This window comes from Artemia sp. Qi Xiang Cuo, chromosome 17 (genome assembly GCF_049724085.1).
Source record: "Artemia sp. Qi Xiang Cuo chromosome 17, ASM4972408v1, whole genome shotgun sequence".
Classification (NCBI taxonomy): Eukaryota; Metazoa; Arthropoda; class Branchiopoda; order Anostraca; family Artemiidae; genus Artemia; species Artemia sp. Qi Xiang Cuo.
In genome coordinates this window covers 48,127,569-48,153,772 of record NC_142810.1, presented here as the reverse complement: position 1 = coordinate 48,153,772, position 26,204 = coordinate 48,127,569, and the positions used below count along the sequence as shown (strand labels likewise).

Sequence of the window (26,204 nt, the reverse complement as noted above, 5' to 3'; positions counted from 1 at the left end):
GATATGTAAATACATTTCCTAAACTTTGGAAATAAAACATTGATATGGCTGAAAATTCTGCTCAAATAACTGAAATTGCATTTTCAGAGCTAAAGCCAGAGAAAAAGAAACTGATAACTGAAAATTAAGGTAAAATGTTGTTTTGTCAAAATTTCAATGGGTATAGACCTGTTACGTAGGCAAATTTCCGGACCCTCTAGAAGGAGTGGAAGTAGGTACTTCAAAATACCATCCCGGGACATACTTTGGCCTGTAGACCCATCCCTGAAACTTTCATTTTCCTAGCCTAACCCCATTCCAAGATAGTCAAAAGTAGAATTTTACCAAACCATCATGTATAGGCCTAACTGCTAAGTTTAGTATATGTGTATTTCTTCTTTTTTTTTTTTGTTTGTTGCTCTGTCTATTCCTTTTTTTTGTATGATGGGTTTTCCAATAAATAATAATAATAACCTAACCCCTTTCAAAGATAGCCAAAAGTAGAATTTTACCAAGAGGTATGTTCACTTTATTTGTAAGTCAGAAATATGGACTAGGCCTACTCTATATTTATCTGGAGCTTTGCCAGAAAGAACATATAAAAAGTAATTGAACAGTCTAACATGTTCACCTTGTCCTTATGTAAGTTATGGAATCTTATATAGCCTATATTACCATTTAGAGTATATAACAACTATTTTGTATATGGTCTAGGGCTACAGCTAATCCTACTAGGGGGGAGGGGGTTGTAAATAACCTAGGACTCCCTAGCCCTTTAGGAGATGGAGTATAATTGTGCCACCAGTCATTGGTAGACCTAGCCTATGCTAAATTTGAAAAGTAGTATATATAGAATGAACCAGGATTAAGTTAACTCTTGGCTCCCATCTCTGGGTTTATCTCCATGGCCTAAAATTGCTTACCCTAGTGCTGAAAATGAAAATTATCCTTAAAAAAAACTGCCAACGCTTATAGCTCTGATCTGAGAGATTTGTGTCTCCTCTTGACAGCTCAAGTGGACAACTTCACTTACCTATATAATATTATTAGTGAATATGGTGGGTGCAGTGAAGCTGTTACAAGTAGAACAGCCAATGCCCAGGATATTTTTTCACAATTGAAAAAGTTCAGAAGAATATGAAGATAAGTCTTTGCACCAAGATTTTGAATATTGGAAGCTACAGTGATAACAGTGGTCAAGTATGGTTCTGAAGCATCAGTGATCAAAAAACAGAGGAAGATAGCTAGATATTTTCTCGAAAAATTGCATACAGATTGTTTTGGGTACACAACTGACAGACAATCTAGGACAATCCTGCTATGCTGTAATGAGAGAAAGGTTGAGATAGTGAAGACATGTTCTGTGGATGAAGGATGAAATATTACCCAAGATCATCCATTTTAGACAATTGCCTAGGGCCAAACAAAAGCAGGTCATCCCTAAATAGGGTGGAGGGATGTTACCTTAAATTGCAGCTTGGAGCAAATCTAAGGATTTGCAAAGCTAAGGACCAGAGAGAATATTTTTGGAAATAATTTTGTACGTCATAATCATGTCACCATGTTCCCTCCAGTACATGAGAGTAGGAAGCTTCAAGTGACATAAATGCTATTTGTATGGCATTTGTTTGAGACCATTGACCATCTTTGTTGCTCTTTGTTGTTCTCTTCTTAGTATTTCTTTGTCCTTCTTGAAGTAGGGTGACACCAGGTATATTCCAACCTCTAGGCATGGACAAACTAGTGCCGTGTAGAGCTTCATAAACACACTAAACTACATTAGGGGGACATGCACCCCCTTGATCCACCACTGTGTGATGGCGCTGTAGTGAGATGCTAGTAGTATTAACAATTAGCCTATATAGTCAGGAGCATCCTGAGGCTCATTTTATTGGGGGGGGGGGGGCAATCTTTGAAAATTTTACTGAATTTATACCGGTTTTATGCTGAATTTTCTGCAGAAATCAATAAGTTTGCTAAATTTCAGCCAACTTTGCAAAATGTCTGCCAAAATTATCACCTTTGGTGAAAATTTTATCAAATTTCAAAAAAGTTAGGGGGCAGCGCACCCCTCCCTATCTCCCCTCAAGACACCCCTATACATAGTAATCACTCAGACAAACTGGGTAAAGCATGGAATAAACTGACTGTGGGTTAGGTTAGGAAAATGAAACTTTCAGGGATGGGTCTACAGGCTAAAGTATATCCTGGCAGATATTTTGAAGTACCTACCTCCACTCCTTCTCCCTCTCAAGGGTCCTGACCTTTGATGACCTTTGTGTTTTAATTGACCTTTGTGTGTAAAAATCTATGTGTTTTATGAAAGTTTAACCTTGCAAAATAGATCTCCTATTTAAATGAAGTAGAACAAAATTGTTTTTAGCTTCACAACTTTGCTCTGTCCCAATTTATAAGGTTTTAAAGATAGCCTATATAAATACATTTCCTAAATTTTGAAAAAAAATGGTAAATATCTACCAAATCATATTATTGATTTAGGAATAAAGTGAATACATCACTCGATGCCTTTTTTTATGCTGATTACGAATATAATAAGCATTTCTATCGGAAATGAATTTCTGCCCCCCCTATATAGGCCAATTCAGGGTTAGGTTAGGTATAGCGTATATAGGGGGGGGGGCTGAAATTCATTTCCGATAGAAATGCTTATTATATTCGTAATCAGCATAAAAAAAAGGCATCGAATGGTGTATTCACTTTAGTCCTAACTCAATAATATGATTTGGTATATATTGACCAAAAAAGGCATCGAATGGTGTAGGCTATTCACTTTATTCCTAACTCAATAATATGATTTGGTAGATATTTACCAAAAAAACATTGATATGACTTAAAATACTGCTTAAATAAAAGAAATTGCATTTTCAGAACTAAAACTAGAGAAAAAGAAACTGATAACTGAAAATTAAGGTAAAATGTTGTTTTGTTAAAATTTCAATAGGTATAGACCTGTCATGTAGGCAAATTCCAGGGCCCTCGAGAGGAAGAAGGACTTTAGGTAGGTATTTCAAAATACTTTCCCAGGGCATACTTTAGCCTGTAGACCTTTCCCTGAAAGTTTCATTTCTAAACTACTTTCCATGATAGCCAACAGTAACTAAAGTACAATTTTACCGTCTCAAGTAGCAATCCAGCAAGTTTCATTTACCTTACTTAGCTATTTCCCAAGTTAGCAAAAGCCCTGTCTAGGAATTTATCCAGCAAAAGTCTAACCTAAATGAGCTTTAAGGGCAAAAATCCACTTTAACCTATTTTTTATTTAAATTTCAATCATTCTGTTACCTTGATTAAGTCTGTCCCAAACTAGAAATTACGTGGTAGCTTTATTTCTTATAGGAGGTTACCGGCGAATCTTATTCCTATGGCTACAGATAAAATTTTCAGGCCGTTTCGAATAGTCCCTTCTTTTTTTTTGTCTCCTTTTAATGTTCATCAATGTAAGTTTAGGCGCAGTAAGATCAATTCTTCTTTAAAGAAAGAAAGTTTTTTTTTTAAGAGATAATCATTTAATTCTTTAAATTGACGGCATAAGAAAAAAATGAATTAATAGATTGTTTTAGAGCTAAACGGAAAGCAGGTCGTCCCCGTCGGGGGTGGGAGGACGTCATAAAGAAAGATTTAAAGGAAATGGGACCTTCCTGGGAGAGTGTAAAAAGGGAGGCTTTGAATAGATTGGGGTGGAGGAGGAGCGTGCATAGCTGTGTTGGCCTCAGGCGACTTGGTGCTGCGGTGAGTTTTTAGTAGTAGTAGTAGTTTTATTCTTGTATGGTATACCAGACAAACACCTTACAGCGATTAGTGCTACGTATAAGAACAACGCTGCTGCGGTTAAAGTGGGAAATGAGATTAGCAGCTGGTTTCGTATGAAATCAGGAGTTAAGAAGGGCTGTTTCTATTCACCAGGGGCGTAGATCCAGCATTGTTATTGGGGTCAAGTGAGTAAATAGCATGGGCTCTATTGTATTTTTTTATCAACATTAGTGGGTACATTTAAAATTATTGACCTTGCCCCCCCCCCCTCCGAAACGGCTCCACTGCTATACTACTTTGTAATGATCATTTTCATGGACTTTGTTTTAAGGAGCACAGGAAAGGCAATGGGAGACCACGGAATCAAATGGGAAGAAAAACTTTCTTGGACTTAGATTATGCTGATGATTTAAGCATTTTAGGTGAAAGTGTGAGTAAAATGAATGAACTTTAAAAGATTTTGCGAGTTCAGGGTGCTAGAATAGGTTTAAAAATTAATACTACCGTGGGTTCCCACATATACATTTTTTTTTCTCTCTGCGAAATATCGTATTATAAAATTGCAAACGAAATTCGCATGCTAACGCGATATTTATAATAGGGGATCACACTACACAATTTATTATCGTCCGATTTTCAGTGGCAAAAATTTCAAAAAGAAAATGGTGTTTATAAGTTCTAGAAAAAAGAAACCTTCTTAATGAAAAAACAAAATATCAGGACCTTACAGAACGAGGAAATCATAGATGATTTTTTTTTTTTTTACCTTGATTGAGCTGAGAACTACTGAGAACTTCAGAGTTCTCAGTGGGGCCTGCCCCAGGCCACTCAGCGCGTCCCCAGGTGGTAGAGAGAGAAACGCCCTGCTGATCTGTAGGGTACCTCATGGGTTGTGAGGCGGGGACCAAGGGGGACCTAGTTTCTGAGGGTATTGAAGTATTGCTGGAGCACCTTCGTCTGGGGGCCTTAAATTCAGACGGAGGAGGAGGATGACCCCTCTAATGTGCACTGGGCAGGGCCCATCGGCGTATGGATACGCCCCGTCAGTCACAAATCTTTCCCCAGCAATGGGTTAAATTGCTGGTGTTGCAGGATACCAAAAGGATACACTGTCGTCAATAGATACAGTCGGCCCCTGCTAGGAACAGAGAGGAGTAGTTTACCGCTGTCCCAAAGCCAGCCAAGAAACCCCTTCTTTAATTTTAATGATGAATATGAATACGAACAAGAGACCAAATATGAGAACCAGTGCTACCGCGTCCGGGGTAACCGACGATAATGCGTTAAGAGATACCGCGTCCGGGGCAGCCGACGACTCTACAACCGTGAATCGCGCGAATATATCTACGTTGACAACTCCAACCCTGGAGGCTATGGTTTCTCCAAAAATAACTATGTCAATAGGTACCCTCAACACTAGAACCCTCGCTAAACAAGGAAAATAGACCTACTCCTAAGAGAGATAAAACGGTACAGCTGGGAAGTTATCGGTCTCGCCGAAACCCATCTTCCAGTCACTGGTGAAGAGAAACATGGAGATATTACCCTTCTACTTTCGGGACGTAATGACAAGAAACATCGACAAGGTGTAGGTTTCCTACTGTCTAATAAAGCCAGAAAATCCTTAATATCCGTAACCCCACTCACGGAACGGATCATCATGATCCGCCTGAAAGGTTCACCCACCAACCTCACAATTATCCAAGTATACGCTCCAGATTCCAGCAGAGACGACAAAAAGTCTGAAAGCTTCTATCTCCATCTTCAAAGCCTGGTTTATTCTGTCCCTAAAAAGAACCTAATCTTTGTCATTGGTGACTTCAACGCCATCGTCGGAAAAAACCACACAGGACACAAAGATGTAATGGGCAAATTTGGACATGGAAAAATGAACAGAAGAGGAGAACGCCTTATCGAATTCTGCAGATACAGCGATTTAGTCATTACAAACACACTGTTCAAGCACAGACCTCGCCTAAAGACATCCTGGACCTCACCGGATGGAAAAACTAAAAACTTAATAGACTTTATCCTCGTGTCTAGACGTTGGAAAATGTCTGTCCTAAGCACAGTCACGCTAGCTGGTGGCGACTTTGACAGCGACCGCTCGCTTGTCATGTCTAAGTTCAAAACAAGACTTAAAACAGCATCAAAGTTATCTCAGAAAACCTCCAAGTTTCGAGTAGATCTACTGAAAGACGAAAACACGTATGACCTATATCCCCATTCTATCCGATAAAATTTTGGTGCTCACTTCGAGATCTCCACTTATCCTGTCTAAGAAAGAGATTGACAACCTGGTGACAAACTGCACAAATATCATATGTGATGTTACTCATTCCACACTGGGTACCCAAAAAAACATTCAAACACCTTGGATAATAAACGAGATCATTTCCCTCTGCGACGAAAAGCGCCAACTCACGAACACACAAGATAAAGAAAGTAGGGACCGATACAAGCAACTCAAACGAGCTGTGGAGAAAACCATCAGACGTGCTCATCGTGCTTTTATTAAAGAAATGTGTAATCAATGTGAATCGGCCTTCAAGAAAGGAGACCCCAACTACATGTATAGAAGATTGCGGGACTTGGCCAAAAAGAAGGACATCAAAGCGTTCTGCCTTCTCGACGAACATGGAAACCAAATACAATCCACAGACGGAATCCGCTCACGATGGAAAAACCATTTTAAAAATAAACTGAATCTGGACATCCACCCAGACCCTACAATTCTCAACACTTTCCCTATAACCTCTACAGATCCAAGTCTTCCCCCTCATCACTCTGAAATAGAAGCAGCTATCAGAGACTTGAGAACAAACAAAGCTGCCGGCCCCGATGGAATCCAGCCCGAACTACTGAAAGTAAACTGCAAACCACTCCTTGACCTTTACCACAAAATTGCCACAGCTGCTTGGGAAAAATGTCACTTCCCTTCACCCTGGTGCGAAACCACGATAATTCACCTGCATAAGAAAGGCTCTAAAGCTGTCTGCTACACCTACCGCCCAATAAGTCTTACCAGCCACGCAGCAAAAATTCTCACCAGAGTCATGCTCGGGCGTATACAAGCCATTTCCTCACTAGTCATTCCGGAATACCAAGCCGGCTTTCGACCTAATAAATCAAAAATTGATCAGATATTCACGGTTTGGAAAATCATAGAAAAGTAGAGCGAACTTTGGCGCAGCATCTACCACCTTTTCATAGACTTTAAACAAACTTTCGATCGGATATGGAGAGAAGGTCTATGGCACATCCTTCTTCACTTTGACATCCCATCCAACCTGATCTCGCTGATGAAAGACATGTATAAGAAGTTCAGTAGCCGCGTCATGACTGGAGAAGGACTTACCGAGAGCTTCAAAACTTCTACCGGAGTACTTCAAGGTTGCCTAATATCACTGGAGCTGTTTAATCTCTTCCTAACTGCAGCCCTTTCACTCACAGACAACCCACCCGGCGCCCTTGTCGGAGGAGTGGTGATAGAAAAACTGGCAAACGCTGATGACATAGACCTAATAGCCGAGTTCCTACAAGATTTACAATCTCAGGCTAACAGCGCTCACTCGCCCACCAACCTTTTCGGGATAGCAATCAACACCTCAAAAACGAAAGTCATGCGCTGTTCACGCAAATTCGAATCACATGTAAATCTCAGCCTTCAGCTTGGTGAAGGTACCATTGAGTGGATGGAAGGCTTCGCCTACCTTGGGAGGTTACTTACTTATGATAAAAACCAACTCAAAGACATCAAAAGACGCCTGACACTTGCAAACTCCAGTTTTAAAGCTCTGATGCCCATTTGGAGGAATAAGAACTTAACAACAACTCTCAAATCGAGACTCTTCTACTCCCTCATTATTATGATCGCCATCTATGCCTGTGAATCTTGGACGCTTAAAACAGACGATCAACGCCGCCTAGCTGCCTTTGAAACCAAATCCCTACGACGCATTGCTTGCATCACCTTCCATGACAGAATCTCCAACTCCACGCTTCTCCATAATCTAAAATTCAAATTTGCAATACTGGACAAAATAAAACTACAACAACTCACATGGCTTGGACATACACAACGCATGGCTAGCACACGTCTCTCGAAGATAACCTTCTATGGACGAGTAAACGGTTCTCGACCCAGAGGTCACCCTCCGAAGAGATGGAAAGAAAACTTTTCACCTTACAACCTGCCACAACTCTGCCGCCTGGCCGACAACAGAAGTACCTACAGGAGGCACATCAATGAACTGGTTAAAGAAGAGGCCCCAAAACGACCTTCAAGGACGGATGGGACATAAGTCAAGTAAGTCAAGTTTACCTTGATTTGAAGTTGACTTTGAAATCAAACTTTGCTGAATTTGGAAAAAAGATCCATTGAATTCTTATTATTCATTTTTATGTTTCTTAATACGATTTATTAATCAGCATTATCGCCCTAGCGGAGATTTGTGAACTTGTATGATATTTTAGGAAATCTGATAGATTTCAGCCAAAATTCGCAAAAAGCTGCGATATTTGCATATCTGGCCGAAAAATCGTGATCGCATGCGAATAATCGAATATTTGGGAAACCAGGGTTAAGAAGACTAAGTCACAAAAGCTAGAGATAAGTGAAGATGAAAAGGTGACGCTGGGTAGCGAAAAGGTTGATCAGGTGGACTGCTTCATTCACCTGGGTAGTATTGTTCGGAAAGACGGTGCGAGCAGGGAGTGGTGGGAGCCCCAAACTATTTTACAACCAATAAAACTTGATTTAAAACAAATGAATCCACCTACTAGTAGAAAAACTTCTCGTTGATTCGAAATGTAGACCTTTAATCGAAACCCATTTGCTAATAAATTACGATTCTGTCTTAACTAACAATAATTAAAACCGAGAAAGTAACGATGAACTGTCAATGGCACTTATATTTTATAATTCATATTAGACCCATGCTAAAACACCCAAGTTTTTTTCTTCGATCAGTTTCCTATACTCTTTGGTCACAATATTCTAACAAGATTTATAATTTATATATTTTTAATGCAACAAAAAATCATGAGGATCGTTCCAGTTTTTCTCAATACGCTTGAGTGCTCGGAACTCTCTTGCATTTATAACTTCTTTTTATACCCCCCCCCTGCAGAATTTGCCCATCAGCCTCCCTGAAGAAGAAGAGAAAATAGTAACTCACCGGAAACTTCAACAATGTCACCAGGTACCAAGTCACGGGCCTTGATCTTTTGGATTCGTCTTTTCAGCTCGGACAAGATTTTTTCTGCGTTCACAATACTTTCTTGCGTTCGTGACTTCTTTTTATACCCCCCCCTCTCCCCTGCAGATTTTGCCCCTCGACCTCCCTGAAGAGGAAGAGAAAATAGTAACTCACCGGAAACTTCAACAATGTCACCAGGTACCAAGTCACGGGCCTTGATCTTCAGGATACCGGTCTTGTCAGCTCGGACAACTTTACCCATCTCTGGCTCGTACTCTTTCAACGCTTCAATAGCAGACTCTGCGTTCTTTTCCTAAAATCAAACAGAAAACAGAATTAGTCTGCAAAACATTTCCCTTTAAACGGATAGAATTTACCCTGTTTCAACACACCGAGTCTACCTGCTAAAACCTTGGGGAATTAGCACTGCAAAGTAGAAATTATGTCATCTGCGATAAAGGAATTTCATATGAACACAATCAAAAATTTATCAAAGGAAAAGTACCAAGAACTTCTTTCCATGGAGGGTAGGTAAATATTAAAAAATTAACCCTTACAAATTACATCTTTTTTCTTCTATCAGATAGTAGGAACCCTAATTAAGAGAGATACATAAAAACTGACACATAATGACAAATGCCCCTTAGGACATGGCCTCTCAAAACCCGAAGTTTAACAAAAATATTTAAGTTCAATGAGAATTTAATTTCTTCAACCTCTATTAGGGTTCTATAAACAACATGTGCTTATGTCATTTGAAATGTAGTTTAATGAGTTTTTACATGGCTAATGTCATGTTTACAGACAACAGTGGTCATATAGCCCAAAGAGCATGGGTAACTTAAAAAATAGGAAACTGGAACTAGTGTCGACAAAAAAAAAGACCCTCAACACCATCTAGGGTATGGCAACAGGGCTTTTTTTTTTCAAAGCAAAAAAAAAAAAATTAAATTATTTTTTTTGAAATTAATAAAACGTTTATTATATCGTTTACTTAAAAAAAAACGATTAAAAATCCATAAAAAATGTCAAATGAAAAAAAAAAAAAAAACTAGCGCCAATTTCCGCTCTTAGAAGTTACCCATACTCTTTGATCTAGTCTTCAAATGTGCAAACTGTGATACTAAAAATCAGTAAAAGTGAAATAGGATTACTGTAACGTAATAAGATTTTATATGCATCATTATGAACTATTAGCTGAGATTTCGGGATTGTTTTAACTGATTAAACTCGTGTGTTTCGAGCAGTTTCACCGGTTATACTTAGCTAAAGGAGTAATCTATAATGGCAAGTTCGGATATTGGCGTATAATGAGCTTTTTGCAGAATAAACATATTCAAGGAATTGAAGACGATATCAATATTCAGCATGCAATACTTTTCTGAATGTGGTCATACGAGAGACAAATTTTTGACGAAGGTTGCGCCCTAATGACATTTGGTCTAGTTTATTAATGTTTTTAGATATTTGTCAACAATCCTATTTTAAATTGTTTATTAAAATAAGTCTATTTAACTGCCACTGTAACTGTAGTATTTATTTTATTTGGTTTTTGTCATGTGAATAAAAATTTTAGAACTGCATTGGTGGAATTACACTAATTAAGCCCTACTTAAGGAAATTGAGTTAAATTGACAAAGCTACTCACAATCCTTGTAAAGCTAGACGAAAAACAGGTTTTTATTATTTAGTTCTGCCCTAAGCCAAATTAAATATTTCTGTTATATAAGATTTTTTTCTTATGATTGATAAAGGACATTTTTTGACTATACTATTCCGTTCGTACTAATAATACTATCTTGATAAAAAAATCCATTTGGTCAATTTTATCATCATTCAAAAAAGGGGGGTGGGGGGGGAGAATCCCGGCATGTCACCCTCCAACCTATGGGTAAGTATGAACTATAAACCAGGATTACCATTTATATTCCTGTCAAAACATTTTTAAACTTGTATTCTCGGTTTTCCCACTTTTAGAAATTCTTCCAAAACTAGGTCAAATTACAAAAAATCCGACTCCAGAAACAAAGCCTATGTTGAGACGATTATGAAATTTCTATATTGTGAAGCTAAAACAAAAAAAAACTGAATTGTCCAACACTTGCGGCTACAAAAAATATGATAAAAAGAGCTGCCGGTGACATTTCAGAAGTTACTCTGTGTTGAAGGCTCTCATTGGGCTGTACGAGCTTAAATACAACAATCAATTTTGTTTCTAATTAAAATTCAGTTGATTAATTCAGCAAGTCAATTTAAAGCCTAGTATTGCCACCGTATCTTCCCACGTACTGCTTAGTTCTCTGGAAAAAATAGTGTCATTTTTTACACAGAACATCTAGATAAGTATAATAGGTAATGTAAATAAATATAAATTGACTTGTATATTGAAAAGTTTCGGATTCATCAAAATAACTATTTCTTAGCTTTACTAACCTTAAATAACAATTAAGCAAAATTAAATGTTTCAAGGAAATTCTGCACTGAATAAATCCTGCTTATTTCATGTTTCTATATAGGCACTGTATGGATTAAATTAGCGTTAAACACAGTTTGGCAGAAACTTGACAGAATTACGAATGCTAACCAAATAAATAGTATTCCTAATCGGATTATATTTGAAGTAACAAAAAGGATAATTTATTGTGGAACCCAAGTATATTTCATAAGGAATGTAAGTGATTGTAATTCCTGACCTAGATTCAGTGGGAGATTATTTTTTTTATATTTTGAAATCTCATTAATTCAGTGACCTTGAAAACAATTTCTCGGACTACAAAGCTATAACTCTACTGTGACGTCACTACCTGCTTGATTGGATTGAGTTTATATTGGCGACGGTTTTTGGCATTGATTTGGAGTGGATTTTTATCTATTGAATATTATTACCGTAAGTGCAATTATGAAATAATGGGCGACTCGGATATTATTTTAAATCCAATACTGTATTTTATTTATCGATCCATGGTCGATGGGATCAAATTAGAGACAATAATTGCTCAGTTGAGAAGCCATTTCAGTCATGAAACCATTCTACAGGCAAAGGAGGTTTTACACCAGGCCCTAGAAATTGGAACACGTTTAATTAGATGCCAAAAAGACGATAAAAATGTCCTTGACATTTGTAAGTGGTTATCTACGGCATCGAAAAAAAAACGTAAGATCCAAAAATTCGTGATATACTCACCGTGTGAAATTCCAACAATTGGTGATGCGATCGTTGCAACGTTAACCTGTCGCATGAATGAACTTTCCTGTAAAATTGACAGTTTGTCTGAGCTAAATAAGCAACATCTGGCTGTACAGGCAACTTCTCCCTGGCCCTCTTCCGCTCAGTCGTCTTGCACCAAGGACCAATCCAATCCTCCTACCAAGGCTGTTGTGTTAAAAATTACCCGTCCAATCTTTCATCTCCACTAATATGGAAAGTTTATTGATAAAGTATGTCTTGAAGCTACAAATGATATTTCAGAGGTGAAACGTTCTTCATCAGAATGGAAAATTGTCGTAAAAAGTAAACCCGCTACCTCCTCAATTGATGACCTGATGAAAAATTTCCAGCCTGGCCTGTAGGCCTCTGTCAAAACTCCCTAATTCATCAATGTAATAAAAGGCGTACCGACAGAAATGAATGAAAAAGATCTAGAGAAAATTATTCCACAGTGTATCAAAGCTTTGCAGTGTGGCAAGTCACGTGTCCACAAGATTTATTTTGAACAACGGAGTGATCTCGATCCATTTCTGAAAAATTCTGTGAAGGTGGGTTATGAAAAGTTAACTGTCCAGAATTTCATATTCATACCTAGACGGTATTTCGGACGCCATCAACAACGACATTTTGCTGTTGATTGTAAAAACGCAGAACTGTGCTATCGCTGTGGTTCCATGAACAATTCTTCCACCAGGGATAATCCATGTGTTCGGAACATATTTTGTATTACATGTAAAGAGTCTAATCACACCTGTTAGAGCATCAAATGACCTGGCGACGCTCAAAACGACAAACGGGCCAGTGTTGCCACTCGACCGGAACCGCTCCGCGGCCCCGGCCTCGTCAAAAAGCGGCATTTCCACGGCATCCTTAAACCAAAATGCGGTAAAAACCACAGCATGCCCGAAATTCTCGGTAAAAACTGTTTTGTATTTTTGAGAGAGAATGGGTGAAAAATCTCGCTTTAAATATGAACGTTGATTCAGTGTCAAGTGAAGTGTGGTGAAGATCTGTCATAAATTTGAGAAAACACTTACAGTCTATCCCTCTTTTCAGTGGTCAAAGGTAAGCATGGTAAGCTCAGTCCGTGAATAGAAATTTGTCGTTCATTGTTGTCGTCAAGCACATAAAAGAAGTAAAAGTGCAAAGGTACCACAGCAGGGAAAGTCCACGGTGGGACAACCGCATAAATCTGAAGTGACTAGTGAAGAAATTAAAAGCGATTTTCCCTTGGGCCTTCAAGCCTATCCAAAGAATAATTGATGGGTAACTAGATTCTCGTATCTCAACCTTTTTTGATTAATGTTTAATGAAAATCAATATCAAAAGCTTCAAGAAGGAACATTCAGATAAATTATACAAGACAAACAGACAAGATTAATTTCAGACAAATAATACAAGACAAAAAGAGACAAGATTAATTGGAATCGGACTGTTCACGTATGTCACAAACAATATCTTTGGCCAGATCATACACAATGCTTTGGTTCAAAACGTTACAGTCACGAGATGAGGCACTAGCCTTAACTTTGAGTACACACTTGACTAGTCCAGGTTTTAGCTCTAGCAATGACTTACCCGAGTCAAGGCCTCCTTTAGAATTGCGCTTAAGGCCACACCTGGTTTTCAGTGTTACCGAAAGAGTCACTGCACTCAGTCGGTTTCGCTTATCAGTCTTCGCTTCCTTGAGCAAACTGAAGAGACGCTCGGCAATAACGTTTGAGAAAGGGAGTGAGAAAAAGTACAGAACCATTTACTCGACATTTGGGAACATCCGACTACCATTTGGTGACTTTGTTTGTAAGATGTGGCGCCAGTAAACGACAATGTCCATGTCATCTACGTCAGGGAGATCGACAGTAATAGGTAGAGCTACACTCGGTATAGACCGCCGTTCCTGCTCTAGCTTTCCTTTATTCCAAAGCGCAGAATCGTAGTAGTCGAAGAACTGACGAAGACTGGGAACTTTCAGTTCATAACTAGAGCTTATGGTAAGTAAGTGTACCAGTTCGTAGATATTTTCAGAGAATGGAAAACGGTCAAGAATTTGTTGAAAACCTTCGACGTAGAAATCCCTCGCGGTGTAACGAATTCGGAGACTTTCTGCTACAAAACGGCCACTGTAACTTTTCTCGTTTCGAGCCCCACAAGGAAATCGTACCCTTTGTAGCAGATATAGACATTTTCCTCGGGAAGATATTTCACTTCGTCATGCAGATTGATGTCCAAAGGGTTGTCTGTTCTAACATATGAAGGCTTCATAAAGTTCATGGCTAATGTCCGAAGACGTTTTTCCACCTGGGTTTTCATGAGGTGAAATGAGAGTTTTTCAGACTGGAAGATGGCGTTGAACTCATTCAGCTCTCCCAACACTTACTCGATAAAAAACATCATAACCCTCCAGTATGGGTTGTTTAGTATCATTCTTACATGATCATTAGCATGCGAGGGATCATCAAGCACCAACGAGTCCCAGTACAACGTAAGAGTATCCCACTGTTCGAGAATACGGCGTGCACAGTTTTAAAACGACAACCAGCGTGTTGGAGCCATAGCAAGGAATCTGTGCTGTTTCACTTGAGTAAAGACTTGAAATTCCTTCCTATATGCATCTTGGCGTTTTGCACTGTGCCTGAAGGGATTGCACACAGTCCGACATAGATCTTCGAGGCTCTTAGACAGTTTTTTGCAAGCATGACTTGCAACTTCGGCACACAAATGGCAGCTACATTTCACAACTGTAACCCAGGGATATTTCACTTTAACAAGTGCATTGACTGAGTGGCTTATCCCCATCATAGCATTCGTTGTGTCAGAAGAGAATCCTACCCAGTTGTTTAAAGGAACATCCGCCTTTTTGACATCATTCATCACCTTTACTAGCGGGTTGAATAGACCAGACAATGATCCTTCGCTGCATTCAACAAGAGCGAGCAAATATACCTGCACAGTCATGGCTTCTTCACTAAAGCTGACACAAACAGCAAGTTGTTTGGCTACAGAGGAATCTGTTGTCTCGTCAATTACTATAGAGAAAAGATTTGTTTTCAGATTTTCATGAATCTTTAAATTAAAATGAGGGGCCAACGCTTGTCGGGCAATATTATTTGCTTTAGTTGTACCAAGAGTGGCCTGGCTTAGAAGATCTGGCATACTTTTTACAAGTTTCAGCAAGTCTACAGAAAGCGAATAGGGTAGATTGTGCTCAACGAGAAATGCCACTGCCTTCGCTTCAACAGTGGCCACTCTTTCGATTTTTGAATCACCAGAAAAATGAAGACTCAATGGCATGGCCTTAGAAGACGAAGTCATCCACACTTTTTTATAATCTTTGTGAGCTTTGGTCTGTTTGTGCCTTTTTGCGTCATGTTTCCCCTTTTTACAGACGAAATCCTTTTTGCAGTAAAGACAGTGAGCTAAATATCCATTGTTTTGACCGGTCAGCACCTTTCCTTTTCGTAACCTTTCATTAAAGTCAGGTTCTCTTTCCCACTCAGTCTTGTATCTTTGGTCTGCCCTTTTCTTTGTAATCCTCGGTTTTTTGTTGGAGGGTTCACTGTCGTCCGAGTCTTTATCACCGTCCTTATATTCCTGATCGATATCTATCACTTCTGCCATTATGTTGTAACACGTTTGGTCTATAAACAAGAGAAATATTTAGCTATTATGTCCTTTCTTTCATAGATTGACTTGCTGATGAAAGAAACGAACCTGCATTAGTTTAATTTCTTCAAGCACCAGCCTGCGGAGAACCCTTTGTTCTTTCCGGATAAATCCTTCGCCGGGAATCCGGCTGAAGTCGGAAATTTGGCAGAAGCAAGGCAGGAATTTTTGATCAGTTTCGTCAAAGCAGATATGACGTCAACTCACAGTAGATATGACGTAAACACACATATGTTGCGTTTTTGCTGATACCCCTCTTACCACGGTAGCTGCGGATCTGCAGTCAGTCGTTTTGCAGTTACCGTGATATCTGATATACGTTCCACTGCAAAAATGACTATTATATTGTCGAAATTGCACTTTTCAAAAGTCATCCCAAAAGAAAAACTGATATCCAATCACATAACTAAGTGCTGAACTTCTTTCTCACCAATTTGACAAAATTTGATGAAAATGAGATGACTTTTCAGATACCACGGTCGGACCGTGATCTCTGAATATCAGTTACCGCGGTAGCTGACCAATTCCGGAGCTACTTGTCTGGCGAAAAATTGAAGCTCAGAAACGAATTTAGCGTATCTTATTACCCCTATTTCCAACATCTAGTCAACTTCAAATAAAAAAAAAAAAAGGTATAATAAAGTATCCGGTTTCAGCCGGATTCTGGACGAAATATATGTCCAGCTAAAAAAAGATTGTCAGATGCGGTTTCAGCATGCCCTCTTACCCCGAAATAGAACATCTTATCAGCTTCAAATCAAACATACTTTTAACAAACTTTCCGGTTTGTGCTAACAAGGAAATTGCTAATTTCGAAAAAAATTATATTTCTTAGCTGTTTCATCATCGTGATTTTGATGATCTCTTTTAGTGAGATTCGGGCTTTCAAAACTTTCGGTAAGAACTATACCTCTTGTTGATGCCATATGATGAATTCCGATTTTGAAATGATGAAGTAACGAACTGGCACCTAGTTAAAACACGCATATTGGCAAACAGAAAACAGATCACAGAAGCACCCAACCCTCTAGGATAGGCCAGTACTTTTTGGCTCAATAAACTCTTTCTGACCTGATTACATCCAGGGCCATAACGACTAGGCGGGAGGCGGGGTGCCTCCCCCGAATATTCTCGGCCAGTCGTTAAAAAGTAGCCGAGTCAACGCGCAGCGCCGCTATTTTTCGTGAAAACAGTCAAATTTTTACTTGGAAACAGTAGGTTTTTCTTAAAAACAGTCGTTTTATTCTTAAAAAGTTTTTTTTCTTAAAATAAGCCGAATTTTTTTCAACACAGTCGTGTTTCCGCCAAAAAATTCGTTTTTTTGTTCAAAAAAAAGTAGTAAAAATTACCAGCCAGTCTATAAATACCTTCCCCCCCCCCATATTTTGGCTAGTAACGGTTCTTACGACACCAAGGCCACTTAAATATAGGTACTACTTACCATCAATGCCATAAGACAATCCCGTGAAATAAGAAAAGTCTGTCTGGTCCTTATTGCTAACTTGAAAACACTTGGGCTGAGCTGACAGAGGTCATGAAGTCATGAGATTAACTGAGAAACTCAAACGTCAAAGTTTCGTCAAACCCGCAAAAATAACTCAACTCCCTTCAAACACACTGGCCTCCCAGGGGATAAGCTGCCGACCGCCGACGGGTCATTAATAAGGTCCGTAGTTGACTTCCACGAAACGAGTCAGACGCGTCTTTGAAATCCCCATTTTATGCAACAAAGACATTTGCGAAAGATAAGAAACTTAAAGTTGGACAAATTTTACATAGAGGAACAAATGCGGTATAAAAAACTATTTCGCGGCATAATCGCGGTGTGCGGCATGATCAAAATTTTATGCGGCATTTCTTTCAGAATCGCGGCGTAATGCCGCGAAATGCGGCATAAGTGGCAACACAGAAACGGGCAGCTAAGTAGATAAATGGATATTCGTTTTCTCTCTTGGAACATTAATTCTGGTCTTATAAAAAAAAGACTTATTCTTCAAAATATACTTCATAATCATGATATTCTGTGTTTGCAGGAACATTTCCTGACCAACCACAGCCTTAGTTTACTTGACATTAGTGCCACTCTCAAAACTTTTTTGGTTCAAGCTAAACGCAATGCTTTTAAAGGCAGAACTTCCGGTGGAATTGCTTCTTATGTAGCATCGAATCTTAATTCTAGAGTTATCTTTTCTAGTGGTAGTTTTTTAGCTGTTCGAGTAGGTGAGTGCGCAATAATAAATGTGTATTTACCCAAAGATTACAAAGATGAAGATTCGGAGAGAGATTATGCATTAGCAGTTAGTAAACTTAGCTCTTGTCTGCGTGATGTCCTTAAACTTAAAATACCGTGTTTGATCGTAGGTGATTTTAATTGTGATTTAAATTGCAGGTTGTCTTCAGTTTCTATCCGTGTTTCTTTACTGTTAGGAAAATTTGGTGAAGATTTTAAAGTTCCTCAGAAATCTGCTCAGTTTACTTACATTCATTCTTCCTCTTGCACATCTAACCTCGACCATGTTCTGTCATATAACCTTGATATACCTTGTGTTGAGGTGTTTTCCAAAATTCAAGTTTCAGATCACCTTTCTATTGATTCTAGTTTTAAACGAGAAGCTTCTCAGATTCCAGTGTTACAAGCTCATACTGTTCACCGGCATAAGTGGTATACCTCTCGTGATTGGAATAAAATTGACACATCTCAGTTCAGTGAAAGTTCAGATAGCATCCTAAACAAGACCCGGGTTCCATTTCATCTTATGCAAAAGTCTTCTAATAAAGATATTAATGAGGTTAGATTAACTCTTGATATCTACTCCGCAGAAATCTGCCATGCACTTTTGTGTGCTGAAAAAAGGGCAGTTCATCTTAAAAAAAATACGTATTGGTACACAAGGTCCCGGGTGTTCGGGAAATCTAGCGCTGTCTGAAGCTTGTGACCGTGCTAAATTTTGGTACAAAATATGGAGGAATTGCCTTTCCGTCGAGGAATAGTCAATGAACTGAAAAAAGTATCAAAAAAATGTTTTACTAAGGAACTTGCCCTTCATCCATCCAAAATGCAGACCCTTTACTCCAAGAAGGTCAGGAATTCACCTGATCTACTGTGGAAGCTATTACCTCGTACTATCTCCTCGCATTTGTCAGACCCGAATGACATTCCTTTGTCCGAGTGGATATCCCATTTTTCAAATGAATTTTCTGAGCCTGATCCTGTTTTAGAGTCACAATTTTGTGACGAGCTCTGCAACTTCATTGATGAATCTCCTGACCTTGATTTTGTTGTTACTTGTGACACTGTTATAAAAGCCATTTCCCAACTTAAAAAGAAAGGGTCTTGTGGGACAGTTAAGTTTAACACTCTACACATCATTAATGGAAGTTATCTATTGGTGTGTCACCTCAGCCCTTCTCATGCAAATGATATTTGTTACAGGTATTGTTCCATCCTCTTTCTGCATTAGTGATTTGACTCCGATTCCCAAAAAAGGGAAATCTGAGCTGCAATGTTCCTCTTTCCGTCCCATCACCGTCTCTACTACGATATGCAAACTTTTCGAGCTTCTTTTTCTTGATGAGTTAAGACAGAAATGTTACGTTCCCCCATATCAATTCTGTTTTCAGGCTAATCTTGGCTGTTCTCATGCTCTTACAGCAGTTTTTACTGCCCTTGCTGACGCTGAATCATCGGGAGAAAGTGTGATCCTCGCCGGACATGACGTTAAACGTGCGTTCGAATCCTTAATTCATTCATCCATGCTTCTTCATATGGCGAGGTGTAAATCCATCAGTTGTCCATTTTCTCAGTGATTTATATAGCAATCTAAGCGTGCGTTTAAAACTTCCATCCCGTTTTCCCCTGCAATCGGCTCTTCATCAATCCCAATATAATTGCATTAATTCTCGTGTGAGGCCAAACTCTACGAGTGCCTCGAATATGCGTGTGAATCCTCAGTACCCCATCCTCGTTAAGAAAGGGACTAGACAGGGAGCTATCACTTCCCCAACCCTGTTCAATAATAGTGTCCTGGATGCTCAGGAAAAGTGTCTTTCTTCGTGCATTCTTGGGAGAACCGTTATGTCTCTTGATTTTTATGTTGATGCCATATTGAATCTCAGGCGAACAATTCAGCGCATTGAGAAACATTTCAAATTTCTCAAAAAGGAATATTCGAAAATCGGGCGGTATCTTTTAATCCTGAGGAATCCGAAGTTGTCCTTTTCAATTGGCGAAATCCCTCTACCTCTCTTCTAAATCTGGATGGTTCTCTTTTTAAATCCGCAGACCAAATTACAAACCTGGGCCTTCCAATTGGCACATCTATATGCCACACACGTCCTTTGCTGATTTCTCACGTTGAGCGTAAAATTAGCATTACTTACGCTGTAATCGTTAAAAGCAAACTACGTTTCAACAGTTACATTCTAGCATCCATTTATAACGCCACAGCCCTTCCACATCTACTTTACATTGCTTCTTTCTGGAAATTCCTTACAGTTACAGATAAAAAGCACCTACGATCAATCTTCTTCAGATTTGCTAAATATCTTTTACATTTGCCCTCTTGGACAAGAAACCGTAAAATTATTCATTTGTATAAGCTAGCTGACCCTAATATTAGCATTAATAAATCTCTATCCCGTTTTCAAAGTAAGTTTAATCATCCATGGTCACCAATTTGTTCACAATAGTTTTTTTATATTAATGTAATGCATGTAATGAATTTTTCTCTCTCTATTTTTTTGTCATTTTAGTGATTATTCCGTATATGTACCTTTTTTTGACGGGTATTAAATGAATAATAATAATAATAATAATAATATTAGTATTAATAAATCTCTCTCCCGTTTTAAAAGAAACTATTATCATCCTTTCGTTAGTATCATTGTTCGTATTAATTTAATGAAGAGTTTTTTTGTCATGTATTTGAATTTTCAATGTGTCTTTGTGTCCTTCTTTTTCTTCCTTTTTTTCTTTTTGTTTTCTTTAGTAATCAATCCGTCTACTTTACATTTTGTACCTTTTTTGATGGGCAATAAATGAATAATAATAGTAATAATTGCTCTTGACAACAGAATTACTTTGAAGATGCCTCTGATCGGATGAGGCGGAAAATTGTTTGAGTAGTGCCTCGTTTTAATAATTATACTGCAATATTATCAACAAGTTTTGGTAGTCTGTGCTTATTTAATAAAACATGCCCTTAGAGCCAGGCACGTACGCAGGAATTTGTTTCCTGCGTACGTCCCTGCTTAGAGCTTTAAATTATTACCCTTTTCAATGGCGGGAGGTCAAATTTTTCAGTCGAAATGTATATGCTTTCACCAACCATTTTAGTGATTTGGGATATTTGTTCAGTGGCGAATCCACCACTGAGTTCATGTGTTTTTATATAGTGACAAAAGTGGAATATCCAACTTGGTGAGTTAGTAAGTTGGCCTACAAACTTAACCATTAACGTTTACGTTAAGAGTCAATTTGATCGGCTCCTTCCTAATTATTCCGTTATGGTGGCGCTTGTTGCAACTCTTATCATTTCCTATATGTTTCGATCGGCGTGGTTTATTGGTCAAAAACCAAACATAGGGCGGACAGTAGAAAGCTATCTTATAGTCATGACATAACCACGTGGTAGCACCATAGTTGGGCATAGAGTCCCTAGGGAAAACAGCGTGCTGCCATCTACAATTTAGTGTAACGCTGACAGTACATAATTTATGGTTTTTGTCAGTGAGAATGAAAAAACAGGATTTTTCTCACTTGAAAAAACAGGATTTTTCTCACTTTTATGGATGTTTCTTGGACGGTTATGAGTGTCGGTCAATTTATTTGATGTTTTTCACGGATGTCAACATCAATTTATGTCTGTTTTATGGTTTTTGTCAGTGAGAATGGAAAAACAGGAATTTTCTCACTTTGATGGATGTTTCTTGGACATTCCAAGGTCGATTTATTTGTCGTTGTTGTTTTGGGCAAGTGCACGCTAGGGGCGAATGTTATGATCCTGAAAAAGGAAACAGTTAGATCACGTGTTTCCTTCTCAGCCAATCAGCGAGTCGGTTACATCTCCTTCTAGACCAATCAGAGGCTCGCTTACATATTGTTTTCCCCATTACATCGCAATTCGCCCTTGAGATTTCGTATATAACGGACATGCATTGTGATTAAATTATCAGAAAGTATTGTGACACAATGGATAGAACACATGAACTTATTGATGAGCTTGAAACGTTGGCAGCCTCAATTTACAATGGAAGTTCTGTTTTAGTACATTTTCATTTTTTATTTTCAAAATAAAATTATTTTCCTTGGTCACCCTCCAGTATATTTAAGTAAATCTCCTCCCACTATAATACAAACTCCTCCACCATGCTATCTTTATACTCGCTAGAAAACATAAAATATGTTCTTTTTACTACCTAAACCCCCCTCAACCCCCCCCCCACTGTTTTACAACGATAATTCTCGCAATAGAAATAATTCTCTTTTTCGATAAATTTTTGCTTTTCTGTATTGTGATCTTGTGTCCACTGACTTCTGTCAATTCTTAGGCATTATGCCGCTCTGTTTTGACATAAAGCTCTCCGCGCGAGGTTATAAATAATTTTGGCATCCCATTTTTCCTTTTTTGTTTACATTAGCGGTTTTAGCCAATCTAGGTTTTCAATGCTTTTTGCGTAATTCTGTGTTTGTCTGAAAATAGCGGAGAACATATTGTCTGCAAAATTAATATTAATTGGCATTGGAATTCTATATTCTATGTAAGAGCGAAACAAGTTATACCCCCAAAAATAATTGCTAACAATATTTTTAGGACATTGCTGAAAAGGGGAGGGGGAGGGGGACATGCCTTAATTCTATCGCCATCATTGTAAAGTGAAAAAACAAAACAGTCTTTCTTCTCCCCTAATGTCTAGAGACGCTAGTTTAAAACCTTGGCATAGTATTCATCAAATGTGTCAAAATCATTCGCGCACGCTTCGTCTTAATTAACAATACATGTTTGTTATGAACAAGAGGGGTGACTGTCTGGAAAGAGCTTTTCTCTGCAAAATTGTCACATAATAGATTTTATGGGAGCGAAACATTTTCATATGATTTAATCACATTTTAGGGCTGGAAATTGCATGTAGGGATGGGGCTCTAACAGGAGCATGTGGGTACACAATAAAAACATTTATTCATCGATAATTCTAGTTTAGCTAGAGGGTATAAATACTTGCATCTGAAAAAGGTATTTTATCCAAGTCCTAGACGAATAATGCTAGTTTTTTACAGCTTTAAACATACCTTAGTTTATTTTGCTTTAAATGCTCTGCATCTCTAGGCACTTATCAAAATCATATATTTTCTCTAAATGGTAAAAATAGGAACATTTATCCTTAATTTTTATGATAAAATAGGTAAAAATAGGACCATTTATTCTTACATTTTTCCTTAAGAGTGCACAGTTTTTTGTTTTTTTAAGAAATTCACACAATTCTCCAAAAATTCTATTTTTAGGTACTTTTCTTATCATTATGAAAGGGCTTAGGATGGGAGAAACGAGACCTATTATTCTCTGCCTATTAAACTCGGATTATTCTTTTTCCATTATATTTAAAACATTTCTAGCCTTACTAAAGCTTATTATAGGGAGAATAAATTATTTAATTCTACAGCTTTTCTTGAAAAAGTTTCTTTTATTGTTGCAAGATATGAAAACTAAGGTTCTTAAGTTTGATATAGAAGGGTAGAATGCAATGACATAGGTTTAGGGGGGGGGGTACTAAAATTAGGCTCAATTTATCTGGAAAAACATTTGATTACAGGAGCAATCCCACCTATAGGAAAGAACTCATGCATCTTTTACCCCCTTTATCATTACATGGTCTTCATTTAGGGACCCCTCCATTAAGGTGGGTAAAACATGACTTTAAATATTAGAGTTACTTATGTACAGAATAAGTAACTGTATAAGTGCTTCGAAATTCATAGGAAAAATTAGAATATTTGCATTTTCTAGATTATGACTATAGACTGAATTTCACGCGTTGAGTTTCAATATATAACTTCCATCATTATTAACCTATATCCAATTTCCAAAATTGAACAAATTTTTTGTTAATATTACTCAAACTGAAAGTTCTTATAATAATGCTTTGAGTTTTTTCTGAGAAAATTTGAATTTATTATAATCAAACTATGATTTTCAGAGTTTAGGTTGCTTTCGACAAAGATTTCTCTTTACTTACAGCAAATTTTCACAAGGTGATTGATCCATGACCCTTCTTAATGTGATAGAAGCTACTACACCCTGCTTCAATCCCTTTTTACGTATTCAAACTGAATGTTCGTAGAACAATGCGTTGAGTTTTTCCTCAGAAAATCGACCCCTCCAAATATTTACTCAGAGGGGCAGATGCTGAAATGTAAAACGTTACTTATTTGTCCATCACTTTCACAGTTTTCAAGTTGGGATCTTCGAACACACTCCCTCCTTCACAGTTTATTCTAAGAATGTGAGCTGTATTTGTTAGAGTTTCAGAAATATTACATATTTATTTAATTTAAGCCCTTTTTTCAGATATAATAATGTTTGGCTTGATTGATACAGAATATACTGGTCTGAAATATTCCTCAACTGGCATTATTTTCGAAGCAGCTTTCTTACTCCTAGACAATCAACGACGTGAAATTCATAGCTATAAATGGAGCGTCAGATACAATATGTATAAGTACGAGAAAAAAAGATGGAGCCCAACACTAAATTTTATAAATCGAAATGGCTTTTACGTTAAAACCATAAGACCACATAATGAAAATGGCTATGAAATAAAACATGTACAAGAGGAAATTCAGGAAATATTCAGTTTTTCGGTATGCAAGCTGTTTATGTTAAGGGAAAAGTGACAAATGATAAACTCTTACTAGAAAAATGTGCTAAAAACATAGTATTATTCAATTTAGAAGACTTCAAATGTGAGAAATACCTGCATTCAGTACATGAACCAGAAGATGAAGTTAGATATTTCGCTCAATGGATACCGGAAAAGATGCCTGACATGGAAAAATGCATCAGATATCCAAAGACCTAAACTTGCTCTTCCTCATATCAACTGGATTAGGCTTTTTTTTAATATGTCATTATGTATTTTTTCAAATGTTTTAAAATATTTTTAAGCAATAAATATCTTAAGCCCGAGACGTTTTTATTCTTTAAAATAGTTCATCGCCATGAAAATTATGCTTTCAGATTCAACATGCCAGGAAACACACTTTCAAGTTCAGCCTGTTGGAGAACCCTAAAGAGTCATCCCTAAAAAGGTAAGTTAACCCTAAAAGGTTAAAGAGTTTTTCTGAAATGAAACTTTCAGATCCAGCATGTCAGGGAACACACTTTCAGGTTCAGCATGTTGGAGAACCCTAAATGCTCATCCCTAAAAAGGTAAGTTAACCCTAAATGGTTAAAGAATTTCTCTGAAATCACACTTTCAGGTTAGGTTAGCTAGAGCCCTGACCACCCCCCCAGCCCCCCAAAGGGCCCCCAAGTGTCCCTGGGCCCCAAAGAGCCACCCGAGCCCCCGTCGCTCCTTACTTTCAGTAAAAAAAAACTAGTTTTTTTATTAATCTATTAAAGGCCTTAACAATTTAGGTTATGCATAAATCCTTTTACAGAAGTTATTTAGTGAAATCATAAGACATGATGAAAGAAAAAAAGTACACAAAAAAAATGTCAGGTGTGGGGTTAGAACCCACGACCCCGTATGGGGACCAGATCATAAGTATAGCGCCTTAACCACTCGGCCAACCTGACTTGTAAACAATTCTTGATGATATTGATATTGTAATTCAGTTTTGTCCCTTTTCAATCCAACAAAACAAGAAATAGCCTCATACGCTGCCAGTAGCTTAATTTCGTCAAAAGCCTGGGGGGTAAAGTTGGAGCCAATTTTCCCAAATCAAATGAAAATAAGTAAAAAATAAAAAATAAAAACATAGTCTTAGCTTAAAGTTTCAGCTTAGAGTTTTAGTTTAAGTTTAGTTTAGTTTTAATTAAGAATTTAGAGTTTTAACTTAAAGTCTTAGCTTAGAGTTTTAGTTATAGTTGAAATATTTTTTAGTTTTAGTAAATAGGTTATATTTTTTAGACTATATTATTAACTTAGAGTTTTTGTTAGATTTCTAGTTTAGTTATAGTTAAGAGTTTGGAGTTTTACCTTAGAGTCTTAGCTTAAAGTTTTAGTTAGAGTTGAAGTTTACTTTAGTTTTAGTTTAGTTTTAGCTTAGAGACATAGCTTAGAGTTTTGTTAGAGTTCTAGTTTAGTATAGTTTTACTTAAGAGTTTAGAGTTTTTAGCTTAGAGTCTTAAATTAGAGTTTTAGTTAGAGTTGAAGTTTAGTTT

General features: G+C 37.7%; 1 protein-coding gene and 1 non-coding gene across 4 annotated transcripts in view; both read right to left on the bottom strand.

The window, feature by feature from the left end:
• The window catches only part of LOC148942279 (calcium-transporting ATPase sarcoplasmic/endoplasmic reticulum type-like), a 96,946-nt gene that overhangs the window by 3,790 nt on the left and 66,952 nt on the right, over positions 1–26,204 (bottom strand). For all 3 annotated transcript variants that reach the window (XM_089103058.1, XM_089103060.1, XM_089103057.1), the window contains exon 4: positions 9,126–9,264. In XM_089103058.1, the coding sequence (XP_088959184.1) occupies positions 9,126–9,264 (139 nt within the window). The remainder of the gene's footprint in view (positions 1–9,125; positions 9,265–26,204) is intronic.
• TRNAI-UAU (transfer RNA isoleucine (anticodon UAU)) lies at positions 25,534–25,616 on the bottom strand. Its single transcript has one exon. It is a non-coding gene; the product is annotated as a tRNA-Ile (tRNA).